At 45.8% G+C, this 25,147-nt stretch overlaps 2 protein-coding genes across 3 annotated transcripts in view; both read right to left on the bottom strand.

Moving 5' to 3' along the window:
• Nucleotides 1–22,942, bottom strand: part of LOC135057081 (oocyte zinc finger protein XlCOF7.1-like) — a gene marked incomplete at its 5' end in the record, with an annotated part of 138,213 nt that extends 115,271 nt beyond the window's left edge. Inside the window, 3 exons of the mRNA XM_063962979.1 lie at nucleotides 20,705–20,822; nucleotides 22,048–22,161; nucleotides 22,217–22,942. Coding sequence (XP_063819049.1) covers nucleotides 20,705–20,822; nucleotides 22,048–22,161; nucleotides 22,217–22,942 — 958 coding nt within the window. The remainder of the gene's footprint in view (nucleotides 1–20,704; nucleotides 20,823–22,047; nucleotides 22,162–22,216) is intronic.
• LOC135054555 (gastrula zinc finger protein XlCGF17.1-like) overlaps nucleotides 22,862–25,147 on the bottom strand; it is an 88,347-nt gene continuing 86,061 nt past the window's right edge. For both annotated transcript variants that reach the window (XM_063957710.1, XM_063957711.1), the window contains exon 3: nucleotides 22,862–23,442. In XM_063957710.1, the coding sequence (XP_063813780.1) occupies nucleotides 22,946–23,365 (420 nt within the window). In that variant the 5' untranslated portion in view covers nucleotides 23,366–23,442 and the 3' untranslated portion in view covers nucleotides 22,862–22,945. The remainder of the gene's footprint in view (nucleotides 23,443–25,147) is intronic.

Below are 25,147 nucleotides of genomic sequence, written 5' to 3'. Positions count from 1 at the left end.
GGCAATATTCATTCCGGGAGTCTTGAATTGGGAAGCTGACTTTTTCAGTCGTCAGGACGTGCATGCCGGCGAGTAGAGCATCCATCCAGAAGTGTTTCAACTCCTAGTGGAAAAGTGGGGTCTTCCAGATGTAGATCTGATGACGTCTCGACACAATCACAAGGTTCCGGTCTTCGGAGCAAGAACAAGGGATCCTCAAGCAGCATTTGTGGATGCGCTGGCGGTGCCGTGGAGGTTTCGGCTGCCGTGCGGTGTCACTCCTGCCCAGGGTAATTCGGAAATTCAAGAAAATAAAAGGAAATCTGCTTCTCATAGCTTCGGCGTGGCCCAGACGGCACTGGTTCTCAGACCTGCAAGGCCTATCGTCAGAGCGTCCACTTCTGCTTCCACAACGCCAAGACCTCGTTCAGGGCCCCTGTGTCTACTAGGACCTAGCCCGGCTGTCTTTGATGGCGTGGCTCTTGAAGCTTCCGTCTTGAGGGCTAAGGGTTTTTCTGAAGAGGTCATTAAAACTATGTTGCGGGCTCGGAAACCGGCTTCTGCTCGGATTTACTATAGGGTCTGGCATTCCTACTTTGGTGCGCATCTAATAATTATGACGCTTCCAAGTTTAGTACAGCCAAACCTTTGGCTTTTCTGCAGCAGGGACTAGATTTAGGCTAGCGTCTGGCCTCCCTCAAGGTTCAAATATCTGCCTTGTCAGTGTGGTTTCAGAGAAACATTGCGACCTTACCTGATGTGCATACCTTTACTCATGGTGTGTTGCGTATCCAACCTCCCTATGTCCCGCCTGTGGCTCCTTGGGACTTGTCGGTGGTTTTGGAGGCGTTACAAGAGTCTCCGTTTGAACCTCTTGGTTCAGCTGATCTTAAGTGGCTTTCCCTTAAGGTGGTGTTTCTGCTGGCTATTGCCTCAGCTAGAAAAGTGTTGTCCAGTAGTTCCCCATATCTGATATTTCACCGCGACCGGGCGGTTCTTAGGACTCGTCCCGGATACAGGGGTGTATCTACCCATTGGCCACGATGGCACTCGCCAGGGGCACCAGGCAAGGAGGAGGCGCCGCCTGGCTGTGCCACCTGCTGCCAAATTGTAGGAAAACAGTACTGTCAGACTGTACCTGGTGAGAGTCTGTTACTGCTGGAGCGGCACCGGTGTCCAGCAGTACCGCACTTGTAATCAGACTCAAAATAAACTACAGCTCCTAGCAGCCCTTTTTGCTGTGAGCTCCCGGCAGCAAGTGCTGCTGGTAACTGTAGTTTATTGTGAGTCTGATTACAAGTGCGGTGCTTCCGGACACTAGTCTGATCACTAGTGCAGTTTGGTGCTGATGGACACGCCGGCAGTAACAGACTGTCACCAGGTACACCGCAATTGTTACATAGCACAGTGCTATAGATCTATTTGTTGTTGAAGATAATAAAAAAGTGTCAGTGTTTGGGAGAAGGGACTGTAGTACCTGGAAAACTACATGATTTTCATGCATGTTAGATGTAAGCAAGCGAAAACTTTAACTCGTTGAGTGTAATAAAGAAAATACATATCTTACCTATTTCAAGGACATGTATATCAGTTAACAGGAAGCACTTCTACCATCCAACTAATGGTGTTTGGTTAATGGCTGGGTCCATTTGAGGCTCATCTCATTAGCATTTCACTCAGGATACAGTCAAGATGCCGGCGTTTGGCATCCCGGCGGTCGGAAAGCTGACACCAGCATCCCGAAACTGCTTGGAATGCTGATGCTGCCATTTCAACACAGATAGCGATGCAGAATGCCAAAATCCGGATCGAGTTGGTGCCAAAGTCTCCACTATCAAGAGACGTGGGAGGGTTATGGTTAGGCTGCGAGGGTGGGAGGGCTAGGGTTAGGCTGCAGGAAGGGAGATTAGGAAGGGTGGGTTAGGCACCACTGAAGAGGCTTTTGGTGGGGGGGGGGGACAGGTTAATGTCAGGCTTTGGGAAAGGTGGATTAGGGGGGAGGGATGGTGTAACGTGAATACGAGACACAACTGTGTGGTGTAATGCGAATAAGGGACACTGCTGTGTGGCATAATTTGATTTGGAAGTACTATTGTGTCCACGCCCTTCCCCCACAAAACCATGCCCCATTTCCAATACTCACAACTTATTACAAATGCGTGCAGGGGGCGGGCGCCAGCCCCTTACTTTGCCAGGGGTGCTCGGACCCCTAGATACACCCCTGCCTGGATACTTACCTAAGGTGGTTTCTTCGTTCCACCTTAACCAGGAGATTGTGGTTCCGGCACTTGTTTCTCCTGATCTGTCTTCCAAAGAGAGGTCTTTGGATGTGGTACGGGCTCTCCGTATCTATGTGAAGAGAACTGCTCCTATTAGGAAGTCTGATTCTCTTTTTGTGTTGTTTGGATTTCACAAACGTGGCTGGCCTGCTCACAAGCAAACTCTGTCCAGGTGGATCAGAATGGTGATTGCACATGCTTATGTGAAGGCTGGCCTCTCGGCTCCTGCTAACATTACGGCCCATTCTACTCGGTCTGTGGGACCTTCTTGGGCGGCCCGCCGTGGTGCGACCCTTGAACAATTTTGCAAGACGGCTACGTGGTCATCTGTGAACACGTTCATAAGGTTCTATGCCTTCGATACTGCTGCTTCCCAGGATGCTTCCTTTGGATGCCGGGTTCTTGTGCCTGCTACAGTGCATCCCCTCCCATACGGAACTGCTTTAGGACATCCCCATTGTCCATTCCTTGTGGAGCCCAGTGTACCCCGCAGCAGAAAATGAGTTTTATGGTAAGAACTTACCTTTGTTAAAACTCTTTCTGCGAGGAACACTGGGCTCCACAAGGCGCCCACCCTGATGCACTTAGCTTCTTTGGGTTGGTATGGCATTAGCCGCTGACACTTCTGTCGTGAGAGTGTGGTGTATGTGGCCATTAACTGTTGTCGTCTCTTTTCCTGCTACTGCATTGGGCTGGTAACTAAAAACGACCTCCTGTGCAGGGAGGTGGGATTAAGGAGGAGGCGGCGCTATGCATTCTGGGAACAGTCAAAGCTTTTGAGCCTGTCGGTGCCTCGGATCAAGATCCTGCTCTACACCCCCTATGTCATCATTGTGGAGCCCAGTGTACCTCGCAGAAAGAGTTTTAACAAAGGTAAGTTCTTACCATAAAACTTGTTTTCTCCATACTGGGACTAAGGATCAGTACCTGTATAGATACAGGCACAATACCAGTGGACTCGAAATGAGCAAACGTAGTTCCACTGCACTAAAGTGGAAGCAAGGAAGAAGCAAGTAACTACAGACTATTAAGCCTTACATCAATAGTAAGAAATCTAATGGAAAAACTATTAAAAGAAAGAGTTGTGGAATATATTAAATCAAACAATTTACAGGATCCAAAACAGCATGGACTTACTGGTGGGAGATCATGCGAAACAAATCTTATTTACTTTTTTGACTCTGGGACTCAAATAATAGATCAAGGGAGTTGAGGATGTAGCATAATCTAAACTGTAGTAAGACATTTGACACTGTCCTACATCACAGACTGCTAACTAAACTCAAAAGCATGGTATTGGATTATAAAACGGTTAAATGGATAAGAACCTGGTAGCAGGAGAGGAAACATATGGGATACATATGATATCCCGACAGATGGGATGCCGGCTGTCAGTATACCAACAGTGGAATCCTGGCAGCGAGTGCGCTCGCCGCGCATCTGGCCCAGTGGCTCATTGCATTCACCATAGGTTATATTACCACTCGGTTGGTGGTGTGGACCCACCAACTGAGTGCGACTACCGGGCGGGTGTCAGGATTCTGGATGCTATAAAATGCCAGATGTCGGGATTCCGGCATCGGTCTCCTGAACACTGGGTACCTGACAGCCGGTAAATTGGCTGCATCCTGACACAGACAGTTGTAGTAAATGAAGTGCATTATATGGAGGGAAATGTTACCCGTGGACTACCCCAGGAATCTGTAATTGGACCAATGCTCTTTAATATAGTTATTGGTGACATTGCAAATGGCATTAAAGGGAAAGTATGCTTTTTTTCAGATGATACAAAGATATGCAACAGGGTAGACACACCAGGTGATGTAGAACAAATGATTGAAGATCTAGGTAGACTAGAGGAATGGTCAAGAGTGTGGCAATTACAGTTTAATGCAAAAAATGCAAAATCATTCACTTGGGTATCAAAAACCAAATGGCTAAATATAGTATTAATGGCACTATACTGGAAACTACTGAGGAGGAAAGGGATCTAGGGGGTATATTTACTAACATTCGTAATTTTCCGTTTGAGGTCAAAGTTCAATCACGAATGACATCGAAAGTGTAAAATTGCAACTTTTTGAATTTATTACGACTAATTTACTAAGCTGCGTATTCTGCATTTTCAGGTTTTCCGATGTCGATGTCATTCGTTTTTTTTTTTTGCAGTGTTTTACGTGAGTGAATTGTAAAACACTGCCGATTTTAATACAATGAATCTCGGCCGGATCTGAGAGATCCGTGCTGGGCTTCATTGTTCACCTTGTAAAACAAAAAAAAAATGTTTAAACTGAAAAAGAAAATTGCGTGGGGTCCCCCTTCCTAAGCATAACCAGCCTCGGGCTCTTTGAGCCGGTCCTGGTTGCAGAAATATGGGGGGAAAATGGACAGGGGTTCCCCCCTATTTAAACAACCAGCACCGGGCTCTGCGCCTGATCCTGGTTCCAAAAATACGGGGGACAAAAAGCGTAGGAATCCCCCGTATTTTTGAAACCAGCACCGGGCTCCACTAGCTGGACAGATAATGCCACAGCCGGGGGTCACTTTTATACAGTGCCCTGCGGCCGTGGCATCAAATATCCAACTAGTCACCCCTTTGAGGTCAGCGGTGAGGTTACTCTCGGTCAACCGCTGACCACAAAGTTCCCACCATTGGTTACAATGGAGCGCATAGGCGCTACATTGTAACACTGCCGTGTGCCGCCTGTCAGTCAGTACAGGAGCACACAGCCGATCAGGAGGGTGCCACAACGTGGCGCTCCCTGATTGGCTGAAGAAACCCACTTAGACATAAGTCAGAGGGGATTTCTGGCATTCGGGGAAAGGGGTCCCATGTGAAAACATGGGGCCCCTTTCAGTGCGAGGTCGGGTATCCGTTTTTTTTTTCCCCAAGTACGTGGATTACAAAAGGATTTACCGAGGAGCCTTTAACCATGGATTATGTGAGTATAATTTTTTCAACAGGTACACCATGGATTCTACTGGAGAAGAGGACCGACCTGCGTGGGAACATAAGGTAAGTATGTGTATATGGTGGTGTGGATGGATGTATTAAAGTTATACTATCAAGGTGTGTGTGTGTGATGTCTTTTTTGGGGTATTTTTTTAGTAGTAGTACTACAGGTACCAGCGGGCCCATTTTTCCTCCGCATGCTGGTACTTGTGGTTCTCCAAGTACCAGCTTGCGGGGGAGGCTTGCTGGGCCTTGTAGTACTGCTACTAAAAACAATATCAATCAATTTCAACAAAGGCTATCAGCACCCCATCCGCAGCCCATTGGATGGGGGGGACAGCCTCGGGCTTCACCCCTGGCCCTTGGGTGGCTGGGGGAGGGACCCCTTGATTGAAGGGGTCCCCACTCCCCCAGGGTACCCCAGCCAGGGGTGACTAGTTGGATATTTGATGCCACGGCCGCAGGACACTGTATAAAAGTGACCCCCGGCTGTGGCATTATCTGTCCAGCTAGTGGAGCCCGGTGCTGGTTTCAAAAATACGGGGGACCCCTACGCTTTTTGTCCCCCATATTTTTGGAACCAGGACCAGGCGCAGAGCCCGGTGCTGGTTGTTTAAATATGGGGGAACCCCTGTCCATTTTTTCCCCATATTTCTGCAACCAGGACCGGCTCAAAGAGCCCAAGGCTGGTTATGCTTAGGAGGGGGGACCCCACGCAATTTTTTTTGGGAAAATTAACACTTTCCCACCCCTTCCCACGGATATACATGCACGGATCTCATGGATCTGTGCATGCCTATCCAATCACGGCTCAAAAAATCAGGTCTGGTTTTTTTTTAGCACTTTTTTACGAATTGTAATTTATCACGGCAGTGTTTGGCTATTTTGAGATTTGCACATTTTAGTAAATGACGAGTTCTACTAATTTGCAGGCGTATTTGACCGATGGTGTATTCATTCGTATATTTTTTTTCAGGACTTCCAAAAAAATACGAATGCCCTCATCACTGCCGTGATTTGAGTTTAGTAAATTCCCGAGATGACACTTTGAAGAAAAAACGGCATCTCGGTCAAAATCGGGACCATAGTAAATATACCCCTAGGAGTCACTATTTCAGGTGACTCAAAGGCAGGTAAGCAATGTAACAAAGCAATGAGGACTGCTAGTCATTGTGTATAGGGAGAGAAATCAGCAGCAGAAAGAGGTAATAATGCCACTGTATAGGTCATTGGTACGGCCTCATCTAGAATACTGTGTCCAGTTCTGGAGGCCATATCTCCAGAAGGATATTAATACATAAAGACTGTACAAAGAAGGGCAACTAAAATTATGCATGGCCTACATCACAAAACTTACCCAGAAAGACTAAAAAATATCATCATGTATAGTTTGGAGCAGAGAAGGGAAAGGGGGGACGTGATAGAAACTTTCACATATACCAAGGGTTTTAATAAAGTACAGGAGGGAAGAGCAGTGTTGGAACATGAGGACATGCACTGAAAATATAATAGATTTTACTAATTCTATATACATGCTTACTTTGTAGGTGTACAGTTATACCTATCATATAATATACAATACCTTACATGAAAAGTGAGCATATTCCATTGAGGTCCCTTTAATACACATTGTACTAAAACATCTCATATCTGTGTAATAGAATTGGAATTAAACCCAAATAAGGCTATATCTCACCAAGCCCAATGTACTAATATGTATGTAGAACAAGGAATATTCTAGAACGAATGATGTCAGGGTTACACATAACATAAGAGTATAAATTCGGGGACACACCCATATTTGCTACTGCTGTACTGTACCTGTTAGTTCTGTATATAACACTAAGAGATATGCTTTCTCTTAGCACAAGGACGGGTCTTTAAATTTATAACTAATTCTTTATTAAGCTGAATCTGAGGCAGTCTTTTACCTCATGGAATAAACGTTATTTCACAAATGATACCAAACTTTGTTTTTCAAGATTATTTTATTTTTCAAGATTATTCTGTAGGGGTTCATGTCAAATCAAATAAATTTGATAAAGGTGACAGTTTGCGTTGTTTTATCCAGCATGCCTGTGTATATGTGAAGGCTCGTCTTATAAAGATTTCCCCAGAGCAGTAGATGCAGAACGTTTTCCGAATGAAGAAGTGGCAGTTGGAGGTCAAGATACCACCTCTACACCCAATGGGGTCCGGCTTCTTCATAACTTCTGGATATTTACATGGCTATTTATGTGACTTTGTCAGCTTATGTTTAAATCACACTCTTCAATGCGGTATTGTATTATTTCTCAATGACTTGCTTGACTACTTTTTATTGATCATGGTTTTTTCTCTTACGTCCTAGAGGATGCTGGGGACTCCGTAAGGACCATGGGGATAGACTAGCTACGCAGGAGACATGCACTAAAAAGAACTTTAGATATGGGTGTGCACTAGCTCCACCCTCTATGCCCCTCCTCCAGACCTCAGTTTGATACTGTACCCAGTGGAGACTGGATGCACTACAGGGAGCTCTCCTGAGTTTCCCTGAAAGAAAGAATTTTGTTAGGTTTTTTATTTTCAGGGAGCGCTGCTTGCAACAGGCTCCCTGCATCGTGGAACTGAGGAGAGAGAGGCAGCCTACTTTAAATGCTAGGTTCTGCTTCTTAGGCTACTGGACACCATTAGCTCCAGAGGGAGTCGGAACGCAGGTCTCCCCTCGCAGTCGTCCCGGAGCCGCGCCGCCGTCCTCCTCACAGAGCCGGAAGATAGAAGCCCGGTGAGTATAAGAAGACAGAAGACTTCAGAGGCGGCAGAAGACTTCAGATCTTCACAGAGGTAACGCTGCGCGCCATTGCTCCCACACAGGACACGGCAGGCACTGATGGGTGCAGGGCGCAGGGGGGGGCGCCCTGGGCAGCAATTTACACCTCTAGGACTGGCCAAAAGATATATATATATATATAGGCTCTGGGGCTCTATATAGGTATCCCGCGCCAGTTTTTTAAGGAATCAAGCGGGACTGAAGCCCGCCGCTGGGGGGGCGGAGCTTGATCCCTCAGCACTAACCAGCGCCATTTTCTCCACAGCACATGCTGAGAAGCTAGCTCCCCGGACTCTCCCCTGCTGAACACGGTGACAGAGGGTTTTAAAGAAGGGGGGGGGGGGGGCACATAATTGGTGCAGTAAATCTATATAAAGCGCTATATCTATCTGGGAACTTTTACCAAGGTCATTGGCGCTGGGTGTGTGCTGGCATACTCTCTCTGTCTCTCCAAAGGGCCTTGTGGGGGAACTGTCTCCAGATTAGAGATTTCCCTGAGTGTGTGGGGTGTCGGTACGCGTGTGTCGGCATATCTGAAGTGGAAGGCTCTTCTAGGGAGGAGGTGGAGCAAATTAGTGTATTGTCTCCGTCGGCAACGCCGACACCTGACTGGTTGGATTTGTGGAATGTTTTAAATGCAAATATGAATTTATTACACAAAAGGTTGGACAAAGCAGAGTCCAGGAAATGTACAGGGAGTCAAGCCCTGCCTTTCACTATGTCGCAGGGACCTTCTGGATCTCAAAAGCGCCCACTATCCCAAGTAGTAGACACTGATACCGACACGGATTCTGACTCCAGTGTCAACTATGATGATGCGAAGTTGCAGCCAAAGTTGGCTAAAAGTATTCATTATATGATTATTGCAATAAAAGATGTGTTGCATATCACAGATGACCCCTCTGTACCTGACACGAGGGGCCACATGTTTAAAGAAAAGAAGCCTGAGGTCACTTTTCCCCCTTCACATGAGCTAAATGAGTTGTTTGAAAGGGCTTGGGAAACTCCAGACAAGAAACTGCAGATTCCCAAAAGGATTCTTATGGATTATCCTTTCCCGGCTAAGGACAGGATACGGTGGGAATCCTCCCCAAGGGTGGACAAAGCATTGACATGCTTATCCAAAAAGGTAGCGCTGCCATCTCAAGATACCGCATCCCTCAAGGATCACAGGCAGGAGACGACCTTGAAGTCAATTTACACACATTCTGGTACCTTACTCAGACCGGCGATAGCGCCGGCATGGGTTTGTATCGCTGTAGCAGCGTGGACACATACCTTATCTGCTGATATTGATATACTGGATAAGGAAACCATTTTATTGACCCTGGGTCATATTAAGGATGCTGTCCTATATATGAGAGATGCTCAGAGAGACGTTGGCCTACTGGGTTCCAGAGCCAACGCTATGGCGATTTCTGCTAGGCGAGCCCTACGGACCCGACGGTGGACGGGTGATGCCGACTCGAAGAGGCATATGGAGGTTTTGCCTTACAAGGGTGAGGAATTGTTTGGGGTAGGTCTCACGGACCTGGTTTTCACAGCTACTGCTGGTAAATCAACCTTTTTGCCTTATGTTTCCTCACAGCCTAAGAAAACGCCACATTATCAGATGCAGTCCTTTCGGTCGCATAAATCCAAGACAGTACGGGGAACTTCCTTTCTTGCCAGAGGTAAGGGCAGGGGGAAAAAGCTGCCAACTACAGCTAGTTCCCAGGAGCAGAAGTCCTCCCCGGCTTCTACAAAATTCACTGCATGACGCTGGGGCTCCGCTGAGGGAGTCCGCCCCAGTGGGGGCACGTCTTCGACTTTTCAGCTACGTCTGGGTTCACTCGCTGGTGGATCCCTGGGCAATAGACATTGTTTCCCAGGGTTACAAACTGGAATTCGAAGAGGTGCTTCCTCGCCGGTATTTAAAATCGGCCCTACCGGCTTCTTGCCCAGAGAGGGAGGTAGTTTTAAATGCAATTCAAAAATTGTGTCTTCAACAAGTGGTGGTCAAAGTTCCCCTGCTTCAGCAGGGGATGGGGTATTACTCAACCCTGTTTGTGGTCCTGAAACCGGACGGTTCGGTCAGACCCATTCTGAATTTAAAATCCTTAAACCTATACTTAAAAAGGTTCAAGTTCAAGATGGAAATCGCTCAGAGCGGTCATCGCCAGCCTGGAAGGGGGGGATTATATGGTGTCCCTGGACATAAAGGATGCATACCTTCATGTCCCCATATATCCGCCTCATCAGGCGTTCCTGAGATTTGCTGTACAGGATTGTCATTACCAATTTCATACGTTGCCGTTTGGGCTTTCCACGGCCCCGAGGATTTTCACCAAGGTAATGGCGGAAATTATGGTGCTCCTGCGCAAGCAGGGGGTCACAATTATCCCGTACTTGTAATAAATAATGTAATAAAAGTGAGATCAAGAGAACAGTTGCTGAACAACGTATCACTCTCTCTGAGGGTGTTGCAGCAGCACGGCTGGATTCTCAATCTCCCAAAGTCACAGTTGGTTCCAGTGACCCGTTTGCCTTTCTTAGGCATGATTCTGGATACAGATCAGAAAAGGGGTTTTCTGCCGATGGAAAAGGCCCAAGAACTCATGAACTTGTTCATGTACCTCTTGAAGCCAAAGCGGTTGTCGGTGCATCACTGCACTCGAGTTATGGGAAAGATGGTCGCGTCTTACGAGACCATTCCATTCGGCAGGTTCCATGCGAGGACTTTTCAGTGGGACCTTCTGGACAAGTGGTCCGTGTCACATCTACAGATTCATCAGATGATCAGCCTGTCCCCCAGGGCCAGGGTATCTCTCCTGTGGTGGCTGCAGAGTGCTCACCTTCTACAGGGTCGCAAGTTCGGCATTCAGGACTGGGTTCTGGTAACCACGGACGCGAGCCTCCGAGGATGGGGAGCAGTCACACAGGGAAGAAACTTCCAAGGTCTATGGTCAAGCTAGGAGGCTTATCTACACATCAATGTACTGGAATTAAGGGCCATATACAACGGCCTTCGTCAAGCGGAGAATTTGCTTCGCGACCTACCGGTTCTAATTCAGTCAGACAACATCACCACAGTGGCTCATGTAAACCGTCAAGGCGGAACAAAGAGCAGAGTGGCAATGGCAGAAGCCACCAGGATTCTTCACTGGGCGGAAAATCATGTAAGCGCTCTGACAGCAGTCTTCATTCCGGGAGTGGACAACTGGGAAGCGGATTTCCTCAGCAGACACGATCCACATTCAGGAGAGTGGGGACTTCATCAGGATGTCTTCGCAGAGATTGCAAGTCAGTGGGGACTGCCTCAAATAGACATGATGGCGTTGCGCCTCAAAAAGAAGCTTCCGAGGTATTTCGCCAGGTAAAGGGACCCTCAGGCGGTAGCAGTGGACGTCCTGGTCACACCGTGGATGTTCCAGTCGGTCTATGTGTTCCCTCCTCTTCCTCTCATCTCCAAGATATTGAGAATCATAAGACGAAGAGGAGTACAGACAATTCTCATTGGTCCAGATTGGCCTCGAAGGGACTGGTATCCGGAACTGCAGGAAATGCTCACAGATGATCCGTGGCTTCTTCCTCTTAGAGAAGACCTGTTGCAACAAGGGCCATGTCTGCTCCAGGACTTACCATGGCTGCGTTTGACGGCATTGCGGTTGAACGCCAGATCCTAGCGGAAAAGGGCATTCTGGATGAGGTCATTCCTACTCTGATAAAGGCTAGGAAGGACGTGACAGCGAAACATTATCACCGTATATGGAAGAAGTATGTATCTTGGTGTGAGTCCAGGAATGCTCCTCCGGAAGAATTCCATCTGGGCCGTTTCCTTCACTTCCTACAGACTGCAGTGAATTTGGGCCTAAAATTAGGCTCCATTAAGGTTCAGATTTCGGCCCTATCCAGATGGAATTGGCTTCTCTCCCAGAAGTCCAGACTTTTGTGAAGGGAGTGCTGCATATCCAGCCTCCTTTTGTGCCTCCAGTGGCACCATGGGACCTTAACGTGGTGTTAAGGTTCCTTAAATCTCACTGGTTTGAGCCTCTTCAAACGGTGGAATTAAAATACCTCACTTGGAAAGTGGTCATGTTGTTGGCCTTGGCATCGGCAAGGCGAGTGTCTGAGTTGGCGGCTTTATCTCACAATAGCCCCTATCTACTTTTCCACGTGGATAGAGCGGAGTTGCGGACTTGTCCTCAATTTTTGCCTAAGGTGATTTCATCTTTTCATATGAACCAACCTATTGTGGTGCCTGTGGCTACGCGGGACTTGGAGGATTCGGAGTCCCTTTCTGTGGTCAGGGCATTGAAAATGTATGTGGCCAGAACGGCTCGGGTTAGGAAAACAGAGGCACTGTTTGTCCTGTATGCAGCCAACAAGGTTGGCGCTCCTGCTTCTAAGCAGACTATTGCTCGCTGGATCTGTAACACGATTCAGCATGCTCATTCTACGGCTGGATTGCCGTTACCAAATTCGGTAAAGGCCCATTCCACTAGGAAGGTGGGCTCTTCTTGGGCGGCTGCCCGAGGCGTCTCGGCATTACAACTTTGTCTCACAATAGCCCGTTTGATCTTCCATGTGGATAGAGCGGAATTGAGAACTCGGAAAATAGTTCTGCCAAAAGTGGTTTCTGTGTTTCACGGAAACCAGCCTATTTTGATGCCTGTGATTACTTAAGCATTGGCTGATTCAAAGTCTCTCGATGTAGTCAGGGCTTTGAATATTTATGTCACCAATTCGGCTCAGATTGAGGAAACAGAGGCTCTGTTGTCCGGTTTGCTCCCAGTGTAATTGGGGCGCCTGCTGCTATGCAGTCTGTTACACGCTGGATCTGTGATACGATTCGGCATGTTCGTTCTATGGCTGAATTGCCATTACCGAAGTCGGTGGAGACCCATTCTACTAGGAAGATGGGCTCTTCTTGGGTGGATGCCAGAGGAGTCTTGGCGGTTCAACTTTGCCGAGCGGCTACTTGGTCGGGTTCAAACACTTTTGCTAACTTCTACAAGTTTGATACCCTGGCTGATGAGGACCTCATGTTTGCTCAATCGGTGCTGCAGAGTCGTCCGCACTCTCCCGCCCGGTCTGGAGCTTTGGTATAAACCCCATGGTCCTTTTGGAGTCCCCAGCATCCTCAAGGATGCAAGAGAAAATAGGATTTTAATACCTACCGGTAAATCCTTTTCTCCTAGTCCGTAGAGGATGCTGGGCGCCCGTCCCAGTGCGGACTGTTACTTGCAGTTGTATTGTTCGTGGTTGTTTTCGGTTACACAAAGGTTGTTTATCGGTTATGTTTAGCTTGTTGCTGTTTTTCGTTCATACTGTTATCTGGTATTCCTGCTAATCCAGTTGTACGGTGTGTTGTGGTGTGAGCTGGTATGTATCTCACCTTTAGTTTAACAGAAATCCTTTTCCTCGAAATGTCAGCCTCCCTGGGCACAGTTCCTATAACTGAGGTCTGGAGGAGGGGCATAGAGTGAAGAGCCAGTTCACACCCATTCAAAGTCTTATAGTGTGCCCATGTCTCCTGCGGATCCCGTCTATACCCCATGGTCCTTACGGAGTCCCCAGCATCCCCTACGGACTGAGAAAAGGATTTACTGGTAGGTATTAAAATCCTATTTTAGTGGATGCGGTAATAGATGAGGGGACAGCAGTTTATAGTATTCAGCACCTAGTCCATCAGGACCTGGGACTTTACAGTTAGCTAATCAACTAATAGTAGAACAAATTTCCTGCTCTGAAATGGGGTCATGTTCGTCCTCTGTTAATGTCGGGGCTCCCGCCTCCCTAATAAATTCCATACCTAGAGACGGGTTATCAGGGGAAGCAGTATATAAAGGTGTATAATAATATAAAAACAAATGATCAATGTCAGGAGCAGAGGTCAGTTGTCCTGTGTCTCAGGTGATTTTCAGGATGATTACCGGGGGGTTGAGGACTGTGAACCACGGAGGCTACTAACTTGCCAGCTTTATTGCCCCATGTAAAGTATCAGGGTTTTTGGTAGTCTAGGGAGTATTGGCTTTCTCTGTGCATAAAGCATCATACAGTGATTTAGTGTCTGTGTACACCTGACGGGTCTCCGGGGTGTTGCTATTCAGTAGGTTGGAGTAAGAATTGGAGACAGCTAAACTAATAGGCCCTACTCACTCGGCGATTCGCCGCCGAGGTGCCCGACGGCCGATACGGCCGACGAGCAACCCGGCGGCGGGGGGGCAGTGACGGGGGGAGTGAAGTTTCTTCACTCCCCCCGTCACCCGGCTGCATTGAAGTGCAGGCTAATATGGACGAGATCGTCCATATTGGCCTGCATGCACAGCCGACGGGAGATCAGCGATGAACGAGCGCGGGGACGCGCATCGTTCATCGCTGTAGTCTCCACACTGAAAGATATGAACGAGTTCTCGTTCATTTATGAACGAGATCGTTCATATCTTTCAAATTATCGCTAGGTGTGTAGGGCCTATAAGTTCCTGCAGCCTCTTTAGTGATTAGCGGTGACATATGCAATAACGTGACCCCGGAGTACCGGCTCGGATGCAGCTCAAAACAAATGTATGTCCTCTGTATGTTGGATATTGTCAGCTGTATAAATAAAAAAGTGATGCTTCAAAGTCTGGTGAGTTTACTAAATAAGAGAAAATCCTCCAATTAAAGGAGAGCAATCTATGGGAAGAGAGCGTCCGTGTCAACCATGTCGGCACATGGTCTGGGATAGCAATATTTTCTATCTTTGAACAATGGCTCTCATTCCAAGTTGATCGCTCGCTAGCAGCTTTTAGCAGCCGTGCAAACGCTAAGCCGCCACCCACTGGGAGTGTATCTTAGCTTAGCAGAAGTGCGAATGAAAGGATTGCAGAGCGGCTACAAAATAATTTTGTGTAGTTTCAGAGTAGCTCCAGACCTACTCAGTGCTTGCGATCACTTCAGACTATTCAGTTCCTGTTTTGACGTCCCGAACACGCCCTGCGTTCACCCAGCCGCGCCTGCATTTTTTCAAACACTCCCTGAAATTGGTCAGTTGACACCCAGAAATGCCGTCTTACTGTCAGTCACTCTGTGGCCAGCAGTGCGACTGAAATGCATCGCTAGACCTTTTGTGAAACGACATCCTTTGTTATAATAGTACGACGCGCGTGCGCATTGGCCGCATACGCATGCCATTTATTTGCCTTATCGCTGCGCTGCGAATGAAAGCAGCTAGCGAACAATTCGGAATGACCACCAATGTACTCTGGACATATTTGCATATTTTATTATATCACTTTTGATTAAACTAAATAGAACATTGAATGCACTTTCCGTATTATTTGTGCTAACGCAGATCTTGTTACACAAGGAGTATTCTCCATAACATTGGCTTTACAGAGGCTACCGGCATGATGTCAGTGAGAATCAAGTTCCCTTTCTCCGTCAGGGTCCACAGGTTGTCCACAGGATAACATTGGGATATGCTGGAGCGACAGTAGATTGACACCAAACGATCACAAGCTTTCTGGCCTCCCAGGATGCACCGGGCTCGTCCATATAATCCCGCCCACTGGCTCAGTCAAATCAGTTTTTTGTTTGGTGCGGCAGGAGCCGGACCATGGTCACAGGGCTGCTGTATTTTGGCAGCCCTGAGCTTTATATCATTTATTTTTATAGTTTATGTTTTGGGTGATCTTTCCTAACAGCGTTTTACACGCATATTGGAAAGAGTTGCTCCATCAACTCTCCACCAGGTCGCAACAACGCTTACCTATGGTACAAGTGCTGTCTTGACGGGCATCTGTGTCGGATGTTACTAGCAGGTCCAGCAGACGTTACCAGGCTGTGGCCGGAGCACGGGGAGAAGGTAAGGCATCTGTTCCACTTAGAAGGGGAATACGGACACAGCCGCACTGTATTGGGAGGAGACTATCAAACAGTAGCTGGCGCGCCACCACTACGGGTCCTCTAGCGCTAGGCTTTAGGGATCATAAGGTGCCAGGATTAGTTTGAGGCTGCGATCCTTAGGGCTGATGTCAGTAGTGGGGAGTCAGACGCTCTCCTGGTCACCCCTCCCCCCAGTTCATGACCAGTTTCTGTGCGTCTCCCGCCATGAACTGATAGCCTCACTTCCGTCTCAACGCTACCACGAGGGGACTCGGTTGCTGCATAGGCCGCTGCGTCTGTGTACACTAAGGTTACCGCTAGGAGACCGGGTCACAGACATGAGCGTCTGCATACACTAACGTTCACTGAACGTCTGTGTCCACTAAAAGTTACCGGAGCGGCAGTGTACGCTAGTAGCGTCTGGATCCACTCAGCGGTTGCTAAACGTATTGACCAATCCTGGAAGTGGGGTGAGTCTCCCTGTATCCCACTCTACCGAGTAAGGGTTATACAGCATTACATTTCTATCTACTGTTGTTAGTATGAATAGTTAAGTTTAGTGCCTATTGCTTATGAGTTTGTACGATACTGTGATTTTCTCCGCAATTGCGTCTGAATACATTGAAATAACTGTATAATACAGAAAACAGTAAATGTACACCTACATACTTGAAATGTGTTTGTAGTTGATAACATGCTCATATGACTAATATATAACATGTGGCAGACTGCTAGTGTGATTGCTGACTTTATATATGTTGTCAGTGTTTTTTCTGAACCTCAACGCAGGTGCTTGGGTTGGGGTCAGATTGATATCATTTTTATGCATATAAAGTGTTTTCAGTCACAGATTGTGTAGTACTGTGGAAAAGCTGATTGTTTATCATATCTAAGAGCAGCAAAGGTGATGAAATTCCTACAGTAACACCAACACTCAAAACATGTTTATCCTGCAAGGTGGGGTTAATAACTCAATATTTGGCAAATGAGGGGTTATGTGCAAATTGTTTTTCATTCCAGCAGATTACAAGGCAGATCCCTGTTCAACAACAAATAGATCCACCTTGAGCCATATTTGCACAAACTCTGTCTAGTATAACTGACAGGTTGGTACCTGCAGATCCAACCGCAGGAATAGGGTACACTATTAACCCATACATGCAGCTCCCATCTTATGCTATAGCCCCAACAGCTTCTACAAGTCAACAAGCTGATAAACGAAGGGTAAATATATCATCAAATTCACAGGCTACACAGAATGAACAGATGATGACTCCATATACTCTACTTCACCATATGAAGAACAAATGGAGGGTTTCAGCTCAGAAGATATAGCTGAATTAATTGGAGCAATGAAGGCTATTCTGTCCCTAGTAGATTCAGCTGATATAATAGTTAAAACTAAAGCACCTGTGTTTAAACGTCCCAAAACAGTTAGGGTTGAGTTTCCAGGGTCAGAGGAACTTACAGAAATCATGTAGGAACCTTGGGCTACGCCCAATAGGAGATATAGAATTCCAAAAAAATGAGATTCTTACTACCCTTTTCCAACTGGGGACTGTTTAAAAAGAGAAGTGCCTCCTAAGGTAGATACGCACGTCATTTGACTACTGCGAAAATCTATTTTACCCTTGCTATCTACATGATTAAATGATGTCACAGACAGAAGAGTGGATGGTTTTTCTAAAAACATATTTTCTCTGTCAGGGGCAGTCATAAGGCCTGCTATGGCCTCAGTCTGGATGGCAAAAGCGGTTGTTGAATGGGCTGAAGAATTGGAAAATGGGCTCTCAGCACCTACTAGGGAACAGGAGTCTGATATAGCCCATATGAAACAGGCTGCGCTATTCCTAGAAGAAGCAGCAATGGATTTGGGTACAATTGCTTCTAAAGCATCAGCCTTAATGGTAGCTGCTCGCAGAGCAATTTGGCTACGTACATGGAAAGCTGATTCAGAATCCAAAAAGGTCCTGTAAGCTTTACCTTTTGTTGGGAACATCCTTTTTGGCAAGGAATTGACAGATATTCTGAAGTCAGAAGCTGAATCAAAGAAAGTCAAGTTTCCTGCCAGCTATAATCCTAAACCAAAGGGCTCGGGATTTCGGCAATTTCAGTGGCAGGTAAAAATTAAGAGAAACAAACCCAGTACAATAAATCTAGTAAAGCAAGGAAGCAGTGGGCCACTAGAGGGCCAGCTTCCAAACCAGAACAGAAACCATCAGCCTGATGGTGTGGGCCTCCACTTGTGAGACTCCAAGGTAGGGGGCAGTCTTCTTCAGTTTGCACACATATGGCAGCAGTCGACCACAGACACTTGGGTGCAAGAAGTGGTATCTCTGGGTTATGTTTTCCCTTTCAAGATGCAGCCTCCTGGAAGGTTTTTTTGTACCAGTCCGTCTCACATAGAGGAAAAGGCAAGAAGCAGTTCAGAAATTGCTTCAGTCGGGGGTAATTATTCCAATACCCCAGGCACAACGGAGGCAGGGTTTTTACTCCAACCCATTTTTGGTCCAGAAGCCCAGTGGGTCATTTCGGCCCATTCTCAATCTCAAAATGTTAAACAAATACATTTGGGTCCCACGGTTCCACATGTAAACATTACGCTCCATAGTTTTGGCCATGGAACCAGGGGGATTTCATGGCATCCCTGGATATACAAAATGCTTACATGCATGTGCCAATAGCATTGTCCCATCAGTGTTACCTCAGGTTCACTATCCTCCAGCAACATTTTCAATTCAAGGCCTTACCCATTGAGTTAGCCACAGCCCCCAGAGTGTTTACCAAGATCATGGTGGTTATGGTAACTTATCTCCGCAAACGGGATAAGAATCTTTCCATACCGCGATGATCTTTTAATCCTGGCACAATCCCAGGAATTGCTCTTGAGCCATCTCCAACAGACAATAACTTGTCTACAGAAACACGGATGGCTCATAAATTGGGCAAAGTCGTCTCTGATTCCGTCACAACGGATGATTCACTTAGGGGCTGTATTTGATTTACGTCTGCAGAAAATATTTTTACCTGTGGAAAAGATATCTAAGGTGCAGTTAATGATTCAGGAATTGTTGCACAGTCAGACAATATCAGTTCACACGGCAATGCGAGTGATGGGATTGATACAACATTCAACATTTTGGAATACGCACAATTCCACTCAAGACCTATACAACATTTGATTCTGACCAAATGGAATGGAGTACATCAGACAATAAAGAAACAAGTGATGGTACTTCCAGTAAAGGTAAAAAGGTCATTAGCCTGGTGGCTGCAGACATCCCATCTAGACAAGGGGAGACCCTTTTGGATATCAGATTGGGAGATCCTGACAACGGATGCCAGTCTTCAGGGCTGGGGAGCAGTGTCCGGGAAATCATGGAACTTTGGGCCATATACATGGCACTGTTCAGGCAAAGGCACTCTTCAAGGAAAACCAGTCCAGATCCGCTCGGACAATGCCACGGCAGTAGCATACCTCAACCATCAGGGAGGAGCTCGCAGCCAAAGAGCAATGAGGGAGGTAAGTCACGTACTAAAGTGGGCAGAACTCCATCTTCCAGCATTGTCCACAGTATTCGTCCCAGAAGTCCTAAACTGGGAAGCAGACTCTCTCAGTCGACACACCATTCGAGCAACCGAATGGGCTCTACACCCGGAAGTATTTCAGACTCTAGTAGACAATTGGGGGTTGCCAGAGATAGATCTCATGGCGTCCCCTCTGAACAACAAAGTTCCGGTATACGGGTCAAGAACAAAAGACCTCGGAGCAATCTTTGTGGACGCACTGTTAGTGAAATGGGAATTTCATCTGGCTTATCTGTTTCCTCCAATCATCCTGATACCCAGGGTGGTGAGGAAAATAAAACAAGCAAAGGGGGCCGTGATTCTAATAGCTCCGGCTTAGCCCAGAAGGCATTGGTACATAGATCTGCAGAGGATGTCGATGGATGCTCCAATTCTGCTCCCTCAACATCCAGATCAACTGATGCAGGGTCCCTGTTATCACAGGCATCTGGATCGGCTGTCTTTGACGGCATGGCTGTTGAAACCTCTATCCTGAAATCAAGAGGTTTTTCACAACAGGTAATTCAAACAATGCTTTTAGCAAGGAAACCCTCCTCAGCTCGCATTTATCACCGAATATGGCAAGACTACATTCATTGGTGCAGTGAAAGAAATATGGATCCAAGATCTTTCAGAGTATCCAGAATCTTAGATTTCCTTCAGGCAGGAATGGTTAAGAGTTTGAAGGTGGCTTCCTTGAGAATTCAAGTTTCAGTATTGACTGTATAGTTTAAAAAAAAAATTACAAGATGTGCGTACTTTTTGCCAGGGAATGCTGTACATTCAACCACCTTTTCTTCCTCCTCCAGTACCTTGGGATTTAAGTTTGATCCTCAAAGCCCTTCAAGGGGCTCCATTTGAGCCATTTAAGAAAGTGGATATTAAATGGTTAACAGCTAAAGCACTCTTTCTACTGACTATGGCATCAGTCAGAAGAGTATCAGATTTAGGAGCGCTGTCGTGTAAATCTCCTTTTCTGATTTTCTATCCAGATAAAGCAGTTCTCAGAACTAAGTCTGGTTATCTACCAAAGGTGGTCTCAAAGTTTCACCTTAACGAAGAAATTGTAGTCCTGGATTTTCAGGTTTCGGGACTGTCTGTGGGAGAAGCGTCGCTGGATGTAGTCCGTGCATTAAGAATCTACGTAGATCGTACCAGTTCCATCGGACTGATTCTCACTTCATTCTCTACGGATTTCACAACAGGGGATTGCCTGCTACTAAACAGACGCTAGCAAGATGGCTTCGAATGACGATTTCAGAAGCATACTCTCAAGCTGATCTCCCTGTTCTGGCTGTCTCTGCTGACCGTACACGTCAGGTAGGTCCTTCATGGGCAGCACAACATGGTGCTTCAGCAGAACAGATATGTAAGGCAGCCACATGGTCTTCCATTAACACATTCATTAGACATTATGCCTTGGATACCTTTGCCTCTCATGATGCTGAATTCGGGCAAAAAGTTCTGTCTAATCAGGAGAGTCCCCACCACTAAAAATTTGCTTTGGGAAGTGCCAATGTTATCCTGTGGATAACCTGTGGACTCAGCCGGAGAAATATACGTTATGGTAAGAACTTACCGTTGATAACGGTATTTCTCCTATGTCCACAGGTTGCCACAGGGATTCCATCGTGACGCACCTGATTTGAGAATCTTTATACTCACTAGCCTCTTCCCTCTTGCGTGGAAGGGTGTGCATTTGTGTTCTTCTCGCCTGAATAGGGTTCTACATAATGCTACTGCCTAAATGCTTTGGACACAACTGATTTGACTGAGTCAGTGGGCGGGATTATATGGACGAGCCCGTTGCATCCTGGGAGGCCAGAAAACTCGTAATCATTAGGTGCCAATCTGCTGTCGCTCCAGCATATCCCAATGTTATCCTATGGACATAGGAGAAATACCGTTATCAATGGTAAATTCTTACCATAACGTATATTTTTTTATTAGACCATCCTTGGAAAGAACATATGTGGTGGGATGTGATGAAGTCTAAGATTTCCTGAGGTGCAGGTAGCCAATTTTTTTTTTAAAGGGGCAATACCTTACAATGCAAAACCACGCCTTGTGATTGTGCCTTTACAAAAACATCTGAGATCCAGCATCCTGCACCTCCAGCGATCCTGGACTCCATCACATCCCACCGATGGAGTTCTAGCAATAGGTAGATCTACAATGTCATGTGGTATTCCATATATTTCATATGGGCACCACTAACACCAATAAGACACAACTTATGTGTTATTTCATGAAATTTACACTTTATTAATGTTTGATACAAAGTCTCATCCTTTTTTCTATATCTACGTAGAGTTTGCACAGCGCCAGTAACATGTAACAAATTGCATGTACTATATTGTTTGTAAAGTATTAATAAAAATATAAACTCAAGAAAAAAAATGCAATCAGAAAAATAATGGTAAAATTGTACATGAGCATAGTGTGATGTGCTTGTTAAAACTTTGTATATATCTCAAATATATTTATACATTTTAATCAGGGCTTTTTTATATACAAATGAACAAATATTTTTCTAAACTCTCTTTATAATTTTTCTATTCCCTTTATTAATGAGGTTGTATTTGCTGGTGTTCTTTTATGTCAAAGCCAACTCTAGAAATATCCTCTCTCTGTAAATATGGAGTGGATATGTGTGTAAAACATTTCCCACACTCAGAGCATGGAAATGGCCTCTCACCTGTGTGACTTCTCTGATGTTGAACAAGCTGTGAATTGTGTCTAAAACATTTTCAACATTTAGAAAATGGAAATGGCCTCTCACTTGTGAATTATCTGATGTTTAACAAGATTTGATTTGTTTGTAAAACATTTCCCACACTCAGAACATGGAAATGGTTGTTCACCTGTGTGAATTCTCTCATGTATAACAATATCTGATTTGCGTGTAAAACATTTCCCACACTCAGAACATGGAAATGGTTTCTCACCTGTGTGACTTCTCTCATGCACAACAAGATATGATTTGCGTGTAAAACATTTCCCACACTCAGAACATGGAAATGGCTTCTCACCTGTGTGACTTCTCTCATGCACAACAAGACATGATTTGCGTGTAAAATATTGGCCACATTCAGAGCATGAAAATGGCTTTTCACCTGTGTGAGTTCTCTGATGTCTAACAAGATCTAATTTAAGTGTAAAACATTTCCCACACTCAGAGCATGGAAATGGCTTCTCACCTGTGTGACTTCTCTGATGTGTAACAAGATGTGATTTGCGTTTGAAACATTTTCTACACTCAGAGCATGGAAATGGCGTCTCTCTTGTGTGATTTCTCAAATGTTCAACAAGCTGTGATTTGCTAGTAAAACATTTCCCACACTCAGAGCATGGAAATGGCTTCTCACCTGTGTGACTTCTCTCATGTAAAACAAGCTTTGATTTGTAAGCAAAACATTTTGTACACTCAGAGCATGGAAATGGCTTCTCACCTGTGTGACTTCTCTCATGTAAAACAAGCTTTGATTTGTAAGCAAAACATTTTGTACACTAAGAGCATGGAAATGACTTCTCACCTGTGTGACTTCTCTCATGTATAACAAAAGATGATTTACACGTAAAACATTTCCCACACTTAGAACATGGAAATTGCTCCAAACCAGTGTGACTTCTCTGATGTCTAACTAATTCTGATTTGTATGTAAAACATTTCCCACACTCAGAGCATGGAAATGGTCTTTCATCTGTCTTAGGTGGCTGATGGGTAATAAGCTTTGTGCTCCGAGTAAAACATTCGTCATGTACAGCACTGGGAAATGTTCTATCTACTCTAAGAGCTGTCATAGATAGACCAATATCTGAGGTATCAGGATAACATTCCTCATGAATAGAGGTAACAGATGATATATCTGCACTGTGAGGTACTGGATGTACAATTGGGATCATATGGTTTTCCAGAGAATCTTGCATGATATCTTTAGCTTCAATTTCACAATCTGGCTATACAATGGGATGTTCAGCCAATATATTTCTTCTGTTACATTCATCTACAGGGAATAAAATACATATAAGCAAATGATGTTACTGGAAGAAATATACGGCAGCCATAACTAGAGGGTTAAATCCACTTCCCCATGAGATACAGGTAAAAGTTCACATCCCAGAAGGTCTATCCCTGACCTCTCTACCATCCTTGTCTGAAGTGACTTCCACACCTGTTTCTACAAAATATAAACACATTGAAGAGTGGGATATATGGGGCTACCATGGAGTTCTTCAGAGTAACAAAATTATCTGGTAACTTGTAATTTGATTTTCTTTTAGACTCCATGACTAACGAGATGTACCAAAGCAAGTTCTATATGGGGAAAGCATGTGAAAACAGCATTTTAAAACCTACCGGTAAATCCGTTTCTCCTAGTCCGTAGAGAATGCTGGGGTCCACTTCATGACCATGGTGTATAGACGGTTCCGCAGGAGCCATGGGCACTTTTAAGACTTTTCAATGGGTGTGAACTGGCTCCTCCCTCTATGCCCCTCCTCCAGACCTCAGTTATAGGAACTGTGCCCAGGGAGACGGATATTTCGAGGAAAGGATTTACTTTAATACTAGTGGTGAGATACATACCAGCTCACACCTCAACCATGCCGCACACATGGCATTCAACATAACACACGGCAACAGGCATGAACCAATTGCAGTAACAAGCTGAAACTAACATAACACAACTTGAGTATAATTAAACTGGAGGTAAACGACGCACTGGGACGGGCGCCCAGCATCCTCTACGGACTAGGAGAAAAGGATTTACCAGTAGGTATTAAAATCCTGTTTTCTCATACGTCCTAGAGGATGCTGGGGTCCACTTCATGAGCATGGGGTTTATACCAAAGCTCCAGTACGGGCGGGAGAGTGCGGATGAACCTGCAGCACAGATTGACCGAGCTTGAGGTCTTCATCGGCCAAGGTGTTAAACTTGTAGAATTTAGCAAATGTGTTTGACCCCAACCAAGTAGCTGCTCGGCAAAGTTGTAATGCCGAGACCCCCCGGCCAGCCGCCCAGGATGAGCCCACCTTCCTAGTAGAATGGGCCTTTAACGACGTCGGTAACGGCAATCCAGCTGTAGTATGAGCTTGCTGAATCGTACCTCTGATCCAACGCGCAATAGTCTGCTGTGAAGCAGGACACCCAATCTTGTTGGGAGCATACAGGACAAACAAAGACTCTGTTTTCCGAATTCGAGCTGTTCTAGTGACATAAATCTTCAAAGCTCTAACCACATCTAGAGACTTTGATGCAGTCAACGTGTCAGTAACTCCTGGCACCACAATAGGTTAGTTTATGTGGAAAGATGAAACCACCTTCGGAAGAAAATGTTGATGAGTTCTCAACTATTGTGAGACAAGGCCCCCAATTCAGACGCCGTGCGGATGCCAATGCCAAAAGCATCACCACTATCCAAGTGAGAAACTTCAACTCTATCTCTCATATAGAGGCTCAAACCAATCCGATTGAAGGAACTGCAACACCACATTAAGGTCCCATGGTGCCACTGGAGGCACAAATGGATGCTGGATGTGCAGAACCCCTTTCACGAAGGTCTGAACCTCTGGAAGAGAGGCCAATTGTTTTTGGAAGAACACTGACCCCAATCGGAGGCCCGCCTCCACACCAGCCTGCAGAAAATGGAGAAAATGTCCCAAGTGAAACTCTTCCGTTGGAGCCTTCTTGGCACACCAAGACACATATT

The sequence above is a fragment of the Pseudophryne corroboree genome, chromosome 3, assembly GCF_028390025.1.
Source record: "Pseudophryne corroboree isolate aPseCor3 chromosome 3, aPseCor3.hap2, whole genome shotgun sequence".
In the NCBI taxonomy this organism is placed as follows: Eukaryota; Metazoa; Chordata; class Amphibia; order Anura; family Myobatrachidae; genus Pseudophryne; species Pseudophryne corroboree.
The sequence above is the reverse complement of the archived record's forward strand: the minus strand, read 5'-3'. Positions and strand labels throughout refer to the sequence as shown.